At 47.9% G+C, this 12,500-nt stretch overlaps 3 protein-coding genes across 11 annotated transcripts in view; 1 reads left to right on the top strand and 2 right to left on the bottom strand.

Moving 5' to 3' along the window:
* ppm1e (protein phosphatase, Mg2+/Mn2+ dependent, 1E) overlaps positions 1 to 9,981 on the bottom strand; it is a 38,883-nt gene extending 28,902 nt beyond the window's left edge. Inside the window, exon 1 of one of the 2 annotated variants that reach the window (XM_035535309.2) lies at positions 9,719 to 9,981. In XM_035535309.2, the coding sequence (XP_035391202.1) occupies positions 9,719 to 9,900 (182 nt within the window). In that variant the 5' untranslated portion in view covers positions 9,901 to 9,981. Of the gene's footprint in view, positions 1 to 889; positions 1,006 to 9,718 lie in introns of those variants that run through there. The other variant, XM_081701832.1, reaches the window with a different exon arrangement.
* trim37 (tripartite motif containing 37) overlaps positions 1 to 12,500 on the top strand; it is a 62,201-nt gene that overhangs the window by 47,441 nt on the left and 2,260 nt on the right. For 3 of the 6 annotated variants that reach the window (XR_014118556.1, XM_081701823.1, XM_081701822.1), the window contains exon 27: positions 11,173 to 11,263. Coding sequence is in view for 3 of the 6 variants with exons in the window: in XM_081701823.1 (XP_081557949.1) it covers positions 11,173 to 11,263 (91 nt within the window). In the remaining 3 variants the exon portion in view is untranslated. Of the gene's footprint in view, positions 1 to 11,172; positions 11,468 to 12,500 lie in introns of those variants that run through there. The other 3 variants (XR_014118558.1, XR_014118557.1, XM_081701824.1) reach the window with 1 other exon arrangement.
* Positions 11,638 to 12,500, bottom strand: part of rad51c (RAD51 paralog C) — an 8,204-nt gene continuing 7,341 nt past the window's right edge. For 2 of the 3 annotated variants that reach the window (XM_035535310.2, XM_035535311.2), the window contains one exon: positions 11,638 to 12,434. In XM_035535310.2, the coding sequence (XP_035391203.1) occupies positions 12,407 to 12,434 (28 nt within the window). In that variant the 3' untranslated portion in view covers positions 11,638 to 12,406. The remainder of the gene's footprint in view (positions 12,435 to 12,500) is intronic. The other variant, XR_004777061.2, reaches the window with a different exon arrangement.

Genomic DNA, 12,500 nt, shown 5'->3' with positions numbered 1-12,500 from the left:
ATAATTATTACCCTACACACATTCTATAAAAATAAACAAATACTAATGAAAATTACTTTCTAATGAATAATTGGAGTTTTGATACCTATTCTATACCTATTTGATACCAGTTCTGATAGACTGATATACTGATAACTTATATGCTGGCTTGTACAGTTCGGATATCTATTTAGATCAAGCTAATTACAGTCCAGCAGATTAGCCTGTATAGAGGATGTGAAGGAGTCAGTCTACCTAGGACACAATAAATAATGATTTCTAGACTGTACTAAGCCTTAGATTACATGGAATGTTCCATTGGCCATACCACTGAAACATTGAAACCCTTAACATGAATGCAATTAAGGAACTAACAGTGCTGCCAGTCGGACCATAACCTACCAAAACAGGGCCAAATGGTTTTAAGTCTCAGGAGAGCAAATGTGGCTGGGTGTTGGAGGCGGTCTTGCCACGGGGCAAGTAAATAGCTCCGCCCGTTTGATGGAGGTGTTCTTGCCACACGGTGCTATTAATAGCTCCACCCAGGCAATACTCCACTTTCTGTTTGTTTATGAGGTTAACAGCTGTGGACTGTGGACCAATTAGCAGTTAATGAGGCAAAAAAAAGGAGGCAAAAAGCAAAAAGTGTTATACTTTCAGATCCATTTTGATCAATATTTCTTAACAGCGCCAGCCAGTGCGGAATGTGAACTAACGCATGTCTAGATATCTCGAAGCCTAATTGATCTCAAACTCTGTTAGCTGCACTAGCTAGCATGGGAGCAGATACTGAACTGTCTTGGACGCCCAAGAGGTAGAGCGTCAGCTGAATATACACTTAGCAGACACCTTATTAAAATCAGCTCTTTATTAGACGGGCTGTGTTATTAGACTCCCCCCCCCCCAGCACCTGAAGAGCCTGCGGCCCTGCTGAAGTGTCCGGGGTCCGCAAGGCGGGCAGCGTTGGGGGGCATAGCCCTGGCAGAGCGAACTGCAAGGTTGGGTCGTGGAACTGACTGGAGCGGCTACCACAGGCAGGTCCAAGGCCACTGGATCGGGAACGGACAAGCAGGTTCTGCTGGCACGTGCTGCACAGCATGAGAACACGTGAAAAAAACACAGTTACACATTTCCATAAAAACGAAATAGCGACTGGAGGCCCGGAATGGACCGGCGAGCGTCGCCACGCCACAGAGCAGCGACGACAGAAACGTCCCGTGGGGCGATACGGTAACGTTTCGCCCAGAACGACAACAAAACAGGCGAGAAGCCTCCGATAACTTACGAGGACTACAGTCTTAGGTCAGTCCTGACCCAAGCTAAGCTCCGCCTTCCATATCTGCGGCTCAGGGCCACGAGAGGCTGGAGTTGAGCGCCTGTCAGGTCTGATCACAGAGAGAAACTATATGGTTAGCCTGGAGACTTGAGTCTGCAGGAGACGGAGACAATGTGAGGTTCCATTTAGGCAGTTTTGACAGTAAAAAAAAAAAATCAAACCACCACCAGGGCGCCTGTAGCAGAGCGGCGAGCACGGAGACAGTCCTCGTCCCACTACTGTTACACACTTATAAAGGGTACGCTGAACAACTGGAGATGTGTGTGAGCATCGAAGATCCAGATTCCGGAAGGCTTCAGCTGTTGAATGTAGGTCATCTCTACTCATAACTCTGCATGCAGCCCAGTTCTAGAGTCTGGGGACTGTGTACAGAGCAATGATTGAGGTAGCCACACACACACACACACACACACACACACACACACACACACACACACACACACACACACACACACACACACACACACACACACACACACACACACACAGTGTAATAGGTCATCCCCTTGCACTGATTCAGCTAGTCCACTTTCTGTGTCCTAACAAGATCACTTTCAGAGGTTGTGTTCTGCTCCACTGTAACTCGCATCAAGTTGTGGTCACGCTGTCACACTAGGCCAAATTAGACTGGGTCAAGTCAAACGGGGCCCGAATCAGACTCTGTCTCTCCCCACAGCCACAGTGAGGGGTGGCTTGGTCCTCTCCTGGTTCTCTCTGTCCTCCGACTGGTCCGCTCACAGAGCGGCAGATGGAATCCACGCGGAGCCGGAACGCCGGGCGCACCCAGGCTGATGGGAGCATCTGCAGAGCGACTGCAAGAGAAAATCGACATTTACCACTAAATTTACCACGAGTCTGCATGGAACCAGAGGAGAGACAGAGTGAGTTTAAAAAAGAGAGCGCTAGAGGGAGAGTCTGTGTGTGTGTGTGTGTGTCTGTGTGTGTGTGCGTGTACGAGAGAGACCCAGAAAGCAGGGGAGAGAGAAAATAAATTTAAGAACAGATTGGTGGTGTCAACTGTCATGCTTAACTGTGATTAAATGTACTTTCTGGTTTTGGCATGCTGCTATATGACAATAGCATACAAAATCTTCTAACTTATTGACTCCACAGTAAAGGACAACACACTTAAAGGACAAACACACACTAAAGGATTTACACACAGAAAGGACCTACACACACCAAAGGACAAACACACACTAAAGGACCTACACACACAGAACCTATAGACAAAGGACCTACACACACGAAAGGACAACCACTCGCTAAAGGACAAACACATATCTTTATATTCCTAGGTTGTTCAAATATGAAATATGCACAGTTAAGTGTTATTTGCTGAAACATTCCTCTTCCAGAGAGTTCCAGTACAGCTACAGTATGTGTCATGCAGTGCAGAGTTCTTACTCGGTTCCTCCTGGGCCACTTTGAAACCCAGCGCTTCATCTGTCACGAACATCCGTAATTACCCGTTCGAATTATACGGAGTGCTGGTATATCCGGAGCCCTCTGTCCTTGACTGCCGCTGTAACCTTTTTCGGGATGAGTTATCGCTCAGAAAGACAGTGGTGGGCTGAGCTGGTAGACTGTAGGAGTCACTGCCTGTGATCTGGCTCCGGCGGAGAGCGCGGGCTCTGCGACAGAGAACGTTTTGCTGAAGATGTCGGCAAATGACAGCGATGGACGTTTAGTAATGCGCTACGCTACCACTGTTCCAGTGTAACCTCACGATTCAATCTTTACGTAATTATAGAACGCAAAACATTGTAACACTTGTAGCACGTTGGTGTACATTGAACAACAGCGTTACACGGTGTAACTGTAACAGTTTGACTGTTATTGTTTGATATAGCAGGAATCTCTCAGTAACAACTGATGTCAGCTTTGACCTTTATGCAGGTCAAAAAAGCAAACATATTTATAAACTCGAACAAAAATGAAACCCTTCAGCAATTAAAAAAAATTACAGGGAGACAGAACTCTAATTAAAATTTCTTCTGTCTGCCAAGAACTGGCAGCAGTGAGCTAACGATGAGAAACAGGCGGAGATACGGCTGGAAGGTGAAGGAGGGCATATGGGTGTGGCCAGGAGCCACACCAGGGGCACCTGAGCTTCCGCTGGGACAGCCCCACGTCCTAATCCCACAGCAGCCTGGGGATTAAGGGATTACTGCTGCAGGTAGCTGCTCCTGCTCAGTGAAGGCCAAGTCGTAGGTTTGGTTAGGTGGACAGTCTGATACAGGAGAGAGAGAGAGAGAGAGAGAGAGAGAGAGAGAGAGAGAGAGAGAGAGAGAGAGAGAGAGAGAGAGAGAGAGAGAGAGAGAGAGAGAGAGAGAGAGAGAGAGAGAGAGAGAGAGAGAGAGAGCTCCTACACTGTGTCTTGGGTGATAAAAGCGCTAACAAAGCACAGTCTTAACTAACATTTCCATGATATCATGCCTGCCTGTTTGACTGTGCGTGTGTGTGTTTATTAATGTGTGTGTGTGCGTGTGTGTGTGTAGCAATATTCATCTTGAGCAGCACTACCTCTTAAGAAAACATGCCAGATTAAAATGGACTCTGGTGCTAAGGACTCTGGTACAGAAGTGGAACAGTCGAGGAGGCATCCTGCCGTGTGTGAGCTCAGCAGTGCTCCGGACAGCCCGCCAGTCCGTGGAACGCTGGATTAACTGAATGCACTGAATGATAAAGGAAATCACTAACGGTGTTTTCTCCTACTGGCCCACCAGCTGGCCAGTCTCCTCCGCTGCTGATCAGATGCGCTTTAATAAGCTTTACCACAGGGGCAGAGCGAAAGGACATGCCGACGGAGAACGCGGGTGCGGCGACCCGCCGAAGGCGCCCGCGGGGCGACCCACTCAGCCCGAGAGCTCCGGCAGCCGACTGCTGAGACAGAGCGATCAATCATGCTCCCATTCAATTAGCCAGCCTGCAGCTGAGTGAAGGTCATGGACCGCTTTTAAACAAATGAAACACCGCCAAGAAGACAACCTCACAGGTTGCCAGGGACGGACTTGCGCTTTATAATAATTGGCAAAGGTACACTGCACAGTACACCGGAGCTCGAGTGCGGTTTGTGGTTCGAAGATTCTTGTGTAACTCTGTCCAGGTGTAATTTCTGCTTTTTTTTTTTAGATCTGTTTCATAAGTAGATAAGTAGCTTGTTAGTATGAGGACGAATTCCTCACATTATTAGCTTCTGTATAAGAGGAGAAGAAAACGTGCGTGATTTAACTGGAAATGTAACAGCCGAATTTCACGAACCAAGTTTTGAACCTGCAGCGGACTTGTGCGAGTCGGTCAGGAACGTGGTACTTTCCTATAAAACGCTGTCACAGATACAGGAACACGCGTTCCTCCTGAGGTGACGCTCCCTCCGGATCTGAAACTGTGGCTGTGGGATACTCCAGGGTTTGTAACGAGGCTCCGGAAGGGATCCAGAAGATCTTCAGTGGAGTCCTAATTAATGCCTGTCCCAGAAACAAAATCATCTTCATTCAAGGAAGTTGAAATAACAACAGAAGGCTCCGCCTCCTTCCCCCACCACTCATGCTGCCGACTTGCGCGACCATGTGCGTCCCTAATTCAGCCTAAGTGGACACAGGGTGAGGAAAAGCTATGGTGGAAGACGTCTTCGACCTTTGATTCTGCAGTACCGGATCAGTATCGGAGCGTCACCGGATCAGGTCCCTCCACACATCAGTGCAGGAAGGTTCTGCACTCACTCCACACTACACCGATGGAAGGATTACACACCTGGACTATACACACCAATACAATGACCCAAGACAGCGCCGCAGTAAAGGTCAAGCAGGGCAGGGTCACTTGTATTCTACAGCAAAGCCGACTGAAAGTGCTTTCCAAATAAAAGTATAAAGGATGTTGGATTTAAGAATAAAAGATCAATGGGAAAAAATGAAACAGGGAAATAATGACGTAAAGATGTAAAAACAACAAAAGATTAAACAAAAGAGAAACGCTGAACTAAAGTGCTGCAGAAATGATGTGCGAAAGCGCAATTATCGGCAAAGAGAACAGAAATATAACAGAAAAATATACTGGTCTACATTTTATGTGCAACATCCAAACTAGAGCACAGGTTGCGGTAGAGGTCGTAATAAAAGCGCGTTCCTTAAACTGTTACACGAGGACAGGCCAACAGATGAGGGTAGTTTCTATAAACCCTCGTGAATGTCTGCTAATGGCTGCAGCAGAGTCCGACAGGCCAGCAGCACAACGTAGGAACCATCCTCACCAAGAGACATGCCAACACGGTCCAGGCCTGCAGTGGGGTCTGAATCTGATTATGTCTCTATGTGAGGAGAAAAAAGATGCCGTGTGTGTGTGTGTGTGTGTGTGTGTGTGTGTGTGTGTGTGTGTGTGCGTGTGTGTGTGCGTACCACTCTTTGACTGCAGAGGCAGTGAGCTCTAATGTTTTGCCAAACTGACCCAAAAAACCCCCAGGATCATTTCATCTCCAAAGTTTCATCCTCTATCTAAAACACCCATTTTAGAGATGTATAAAATCCTCTAAGAGTTTGGCAGCCAAAGATAGAACATGTACACACAATCTCCAGACTGCTCAATGCTCCGTATTCCAAGAGTAATGGGAGATCTGTTGCCATGATGCCCACCGAATACCCAGAAAACATAATTCAAAGGAAAGCTCCTTTTTAAAGCTCCCATTTAAATTACTACACAAAACAAATCCTTCTACTAGTAAATAACCTTTAATTTGACAAGAAGATTTATCATGCTTTAAAGCATTCTTTTCAAACTCATCGACTACAGACACTTGATTTTACTGACATACATGAAAGTCCGTAGACGTAGTGTGGAGGATTCAGTGCCAGGCTTGGTGGGGTGCCCGTTTAATTCCATCACAGTGCTGAACTGGAAAAGCGCACGGGAATGAGAGCCTGGCTTCTGCACGCCGGCAGCAGCAGGAAGCAGGCCTGCGAGCTCTTTCTGTTCCCTAATAAGCGAGTTCTTATGCAGTGTAACGTAGTCCTTCGCACTGGCCCAGCATCAGAACAAATGGGCGAAATCGAGTCCACTGATCTCCGATCAGCACAAACACGTCCCCTCGCCGCCCGGTGAGGGGGCGGGCGTGTGACATGCAAATACTTCCCCTGGCTGCTACTTCCTGTCGCCGGTTCTGGGAGGACGTGACAGAGTTGGCCGAGGTCTCCAACCCGTGTCCAGGCCCCTGGAGGGCTGCACGCGTGCTACCCAGCTGTTGGAGACAGCTGCTTTAATGAGCTTTGGCAACGCTGTCCTCCATCAGTGCCTGTCTGCCAAGTGTCCCTGCGGCCTCCCACGACTGCTCCCCCTGCGGCGTTTGCGTCCCCGTCCCTCCTGCGGGACACGCCTCCCTGCGGGACACGCCTCCCTCCTCTCGCCCTCCTACACACCCCCAGTCACGCATCCCGCCATAAGATGCTTCAACGGGGGAATTACATTATCCACCTCGAGCTGCCTGGAAATAAAATATTTTTAGAGGACCAAATTATAGAAATGGGGGTTATTGTTTAACAAGTAGCAAAATACAAGCTAATTTTGCAAATTAGTGTATGAGGAGTTGACAGTTATCAAGAAGGTTGTGAAAAACATTGTTGTGACTCATTGGAGCATCAGTCTATGCTGAAACTAGATGGTCTCATGCCAAAGGAATTCAAATACTGCTCATAACATATAGTAGATCATTAGCTGCTCTTGAGGGAGGCGTCTGTGGGTAGTTCTGTTTGAAAAATGCCCTCTCTTGTGATTGGTCTTTACAACCGAGCACCTGTGCTGTTCCCCAATCAGAAAGTCTCTGTTAACATCACCAGACCTATGCTCCAAATGCACTTACCACATACAAACCATCTCACCACACAAACACCCACACACACACACCGACGCAAACACACCACTATCATCATGCAAACACCCACACACACCGACGCAAACAACCGCACACCCCCACAAATGCACCACTATCATCACGCAAACACCCACACACCTACACAAACACACCACCAAATCCATGCCAACGTCCACACACACCTACACAAACATAGCTCCATCACCGTGCACACAAGCACACACTAACAAAAAACGATACCATGTCAAAAACACCTCGTAAAACATGTTCAGGCAACTAGCACACGCATAAGCCTCTCTCACGCGCGCTCGCGCAGGAATGAGCGCACGCGCGCGGCTGTCCTCACGCTCTCGCGGACTGAACACAAAGGGGTTCTCCACCTCTTTTTCTTCTCTGTTATTAGATCTTCAACCCAGAGACAAAATAATCACACCCTGAGCTGAATCACCACTGGGGGGAGTGAGGTGGGGGTGGTTGACGAGTGCAGATCACACACTTGCTATGGAGGGGAACGCAACCAGTCCCACACTTCTGTCTCCCAGTCCCTGAATGAGAAGCGTGAGGCCCAGTTCTAAGATTACTGCCCCCCTGCCACACTTTGCTCTAATGAGGCCACACTCTAAACTCTCTCTTCTGATTCTGTTCGTGTGCTTGACCAATCAGAACGCAGAGAAACGCCGATTGACACTAGACAGGATTTATGTAAATGGAATCCAGTTGACGTATAGTTCAGAAACCAAAACATGGCAACAGGTGTGTCATGATACCTGCTGACTTTATTTCGGATTATCCCGAGTAATCACAACTGTGTCCTAAAATGCAGTGTGTTTAATTACATTTGAAGTATGATGTATTTTAGTGTTGCGACTCCTCCTGTTGGTGTAGTACAGAGAGAGAGGGGGGGGGGGTGTAGGGGAAACAGTCTGCTGTCAGAGAACATTTAAATGAAACACAAACAGTGAGAACAATGCTTGCTTTGTGGAGTTCAGAGGCTGATGTCTGATTGCACCAAGGTACACAGCACAATAAGAAGACTTATTTCAACCCTGAAAATGCAAAGATGCCACAGCGTCTTTGGCACACTGGTTTATGTGGTGGAGTTCTTGTCTCTCCATGTGCCGTTAAACACGCACACACACACACACACACACACACACACACACACACACACAAATGATAATTCCATGAAAAATACGACAAAATCCATTAGGTGAAATAGAAAAAGGATTCAGGACACAATATTTCTAAAATGGGTCTTTAGAGCTTAAACGAAGGCGATTGTAATGTAGGCTACATTGTGATTTTTACAAATCTGCTCGAGTGAATAATGCAAACTAATGTAACAGCTCTAGTCTACAAACTTCTAACAGTTCGGTGCATGAGCTCTTTACAGGCGCCCGTCTATTTAATCGTTGGCGTGTTGCGTTTTCGCACATTCGGGTCCATTATTTCTAATTATAGAAACGGCCGTGACGTTGTTCCCAAACGTAACCCCTTCCCCGCAGGTCTTGTGCGGAATTCAGTTTACCGCGACGACGGCGCGCGAGGCTTAATCGCGTGCCCTCGGGCAGCCCCTCGCAGGTGTGCCGACGCAGACAGCAAAGGCGCGCTAACGCCGACATGTTGAAAGGAAAGGTAACCGTTTTTATCCTACAGCGTGCATGAGATCAAAGCGCCTGCTCCGTTCTCATGTTTTATGGCGCGACTGCCCCGCTTGCAGTCTCCCTGGCTTGACCGAGCACCCGTGCGCTAACACGTCCTTTGCACACGATTGCACTCGGCAATATGCAGAACTGAGCTCGCGAAGATGTCGGTCCCGCGCGCCTGGGCCAATAATGGATCAAGGTTGGGAAGACGCCGTACTGGCGCATCAAAATGGTGACGTCGTGCGACGCACACGGTGGGGATTTACCACCACGGCACCTCCGACTCCCGACACCTCCGGGAGCGGGACGAGAGGTAGAGGTACAGGTAGAGGGCAAAGAGGTGGCTGTGTCTCCTGAATACACCTGTCTTGCGGCTCTTAAATACCATCGTCTCTGCGTGTCCGCCGTGATGATCAGAACACCGGCCCCGATTCCAAAACGCTAACACGAGACAACGTACGGACTCACGGTCCGTATGAACAACTCGGCGCATCCAGTAACGGGCGAGAGGTTTCTAATTCTGTGCAAAAAGTTTGCAGATTTTGAAAAGTATGGCAAAATTGATTTGCAGAAGTAACCCCGTTCTACAGAGCAGGTCCGCCTCGCTCTTGTCGGTAACGTTAAACCGAAAGAGGAGCCTACCGACGTTCAGAGCACGAAGCACTCGCAGAGGTTTAACCGTGAACGGCAAATCAATACTACACGAATCTCTCCAAATTACTTTATTTTTTGCGCACATGCCAAGAGAACACCGGTGCCGTACTTTTGACCGTTAATAACTTCTCGGTTCTTTCCCCTTAATGCCAGGTGATGCCGACCTCTTTCGCGCGGCGATCAATCGAACACCGGCAAACGGCGCACCGGAGAACAGAGAGCGCGCCGGTACTTAACTATTTGCACAGGTGCTGCAGACACAGGTCCAGGCACTCCCCTTCTACCTCGTCCTCGGAGATGAAGTCCGACAACGGGCGCATGGGAAGGGGTCCGTCTTCTTGGAGAGGTGGTCTCATCTCCCGCAAGAAGAGCTCCAAGAACCTCCTGTAGGTTTTCTCCTCGTTGGCAGAAGCGGCCATCGCTTCTCATTCCTGGATAGACGAGAGGGACAGCTCGAGCCGGGCAAGGAGTCGCTACTACTATTGAATCACGGGCAAGGAGCGGCTCGCGCACCCCCCACCCCCCGCCCCCCGCCCCCTCCCCGGACTGCGCGAGGTGTGTGTGTGGGGGGGGGGGGGGGCGGGGAAGCGCGCGCGCGTGAACACGGAGGCCCGCGTAATGGACAGTAGTGACGTCAGAGAGGGGGCGGGGGGAGGCAGAAAATAGAACCCCGTCACGCAATCCCGTACGAGCGCGTCCACGTGCTCACATACATCAATATATGTTTAAACCGAGAGTGCGTGCACAGAAATCGGGGGCAAACAGAAATATTTGTTACGAGCTCCGTGATGCGTATTAAGACAATGATTTAATAAGGAACGTTACTTTGCACATAAAATGTCCTTCATATAGACTTTGTATATGTATTATATAATAGCACAAACTGTAGGTTGTATAGGCGACCCCATAAACTACTCTTTTCCTTTTAAAGGAACCGGTAAATATAGTACCAAATAAGTTTGTGCTAAACTGCACCTACACTGATATCAACTGTAGTGAATGGTTATGACGAAAGAAGTAGATGCCATCAGTAATATTCCTGTGGACTAGTCATGCTAAAGTGGGATTCAGTTGTCTCTGCTAATAAGATCTCATTACGGTTAAATCTGTTGTGAGATATATATATATGTGTGTGTGTGTGTGTGTAAACTTTAGTCCTTTCTTTCTCTCTGCTGTCATTTCACATAAAGTAGCTTAACATCAAACTCAGAAACCGTTTCAAATAATGACTGAAGTTTGTCCGTTGATAATTTAATGAACATTCCCAGCGAATGACTCACGCTCTGACTCCAGCCAGCCGTGTGATTGGGTGACAAGTCAGATCCTATAGCCAAGTGAGAGTGTATATAGGACATCAGAGCTCCAGTTAAAAATAACTGTTGCAGATTTTGCCCTTCCTGGGAATGAAGTGTTCTGAGTGTATTTTGTTAAACATGGGTTGTCAAGATATTGTTGTTATTGCATGTATTAAGTTAACATCATAATTACGCGCGCGCGCACACACACACACACACATCCTCTGCCTCTATGTATATATTTTTTAGAAGCACTTTTATAAAATTGAGGATCTTTATTTGATCTTTGCCAGTGATAGTTAAATATCAATGAAAAGTTTTTGCAGTGAGTTTGCTGTGTAGATTTGTTGTCATTTATCCAGATTTTCCTTGTTCTTTTCTCACTCTGTCATGCAGGGCCCATTTTCCAAGGAAGCTTGTGACTCCAAACAAGAGGAGCATCCCTGGCGGATGCTGGGAAATCAAACCCAGGATTCTTCCATGGCAGGTAATATGAGCTTCCTGCCAAGGGCCCTGGTCAGCAAGTATCCCACACAAGTCCATCTGAAGATAAACAAGGGCATGAACGGATTTGTTTAAAAGGAAAAACACGGTGACTTTTCTGCACTTGGTTAGATACTGAGTGCATCTCTGTCCAGCCCTCTAAGTTACTTTAGCCAAGGGTTAAATAAAGTGCACATATTTCACCATGTCCACAGGCTGCTGACATAGTTTTTTCCAGTTTATAATTCAATTAAACGATGCATCAAGTTCTGTCTTACCAGCACACCCACCAAGCAGTTTGTGTCATAGATCTTCCAGCTTGTCAGTGGTCAGTCTGCCTGCAGGGCTGCTGTTGGCTGGATGTGTTTGGGTGGTGGACCCACTCTCAACCCAACACAGACACTGATACACATAAAAAACCCAGCAACACTACTGGGTCTGATACACTCATACTAACAACACTAGTGGGTCTGATACACTCATATTAACAACACCACTGGGTCTGATACACTCACACTAACACCACCACTGGGTCTCATGCATTCATATCAGCAACACTGCCGGGTCCCTGCTGGGTCTCATATACTCATACCAGCACAACACCCACAGCCTTTATCAGCTCTGTACTGAGAATGGTCTTCCACCATCATATCTGGTTCAGGAGCAGTTTTGTGGTCACTGATGCATAACTGTCCACTGAGGCAGGGGCAGAGGATATCTGATGCAGAAGCAGGAAGTACAGGTCCTGATGGCTGACACAGCGCCATGGCCACAGATGGGCTACATTTTGTAACTGCCCATAAGGCAGTACAGCACACCCTTCATTTAGGAATTTTATGTAAGGTAACCCGATACCTGAGAACAGACAGGAACAGAGGTAGAGCTCTTAGAGGTGGGATGAACACTTGCCTAAAAATGTTTTGATTCAAATGTGCATTTTTATTACATGTCTGTGGTGTTATTGCACTCTCCGATATGACTTTAAAGGTACAGAGGGCGTGCGGCGTCTCTGAGCCATCTTAAGAGTGCTGTGCTTCTACACGAGGACGCTTGCTGCAGTTCCATGCTGGAGCGCTGGCAGATGGGCTTGGAGGGTGGGGCTTATACGACACGCTGGGGGGTGGGTCACATGGGCGGAGCTCCAGCGTCACACTGGCATCCCTGAATCCTTGACCCTGAAAGGGATAGAAAGGAGGCCAATGATGAAATGCATCTCTCTATCCCCAGGTGCCAGGGCTTTT

This window comes from Electrophorus electricus, chromosome 19 (genome assembly GCF_041902795.1).
Source record: "Electrophorus electricus isolate QZ-2024a chromosome 19, ASM4190279v1, whole genome shotgun sequence".
Taxonomy (NCBI): domain Eukaryota; kingdom Metazoa; phylum Chordata; class Actinopteri; order Gymnotiformes; family Gymnotidae; genus Electrophorus; species Electrophorus electricus.
The sequence above is the reverse complement of the archived record's forward strand: the minus strand, read 5'-3'. Positions and strand labels throughout refer to the sequence as shown.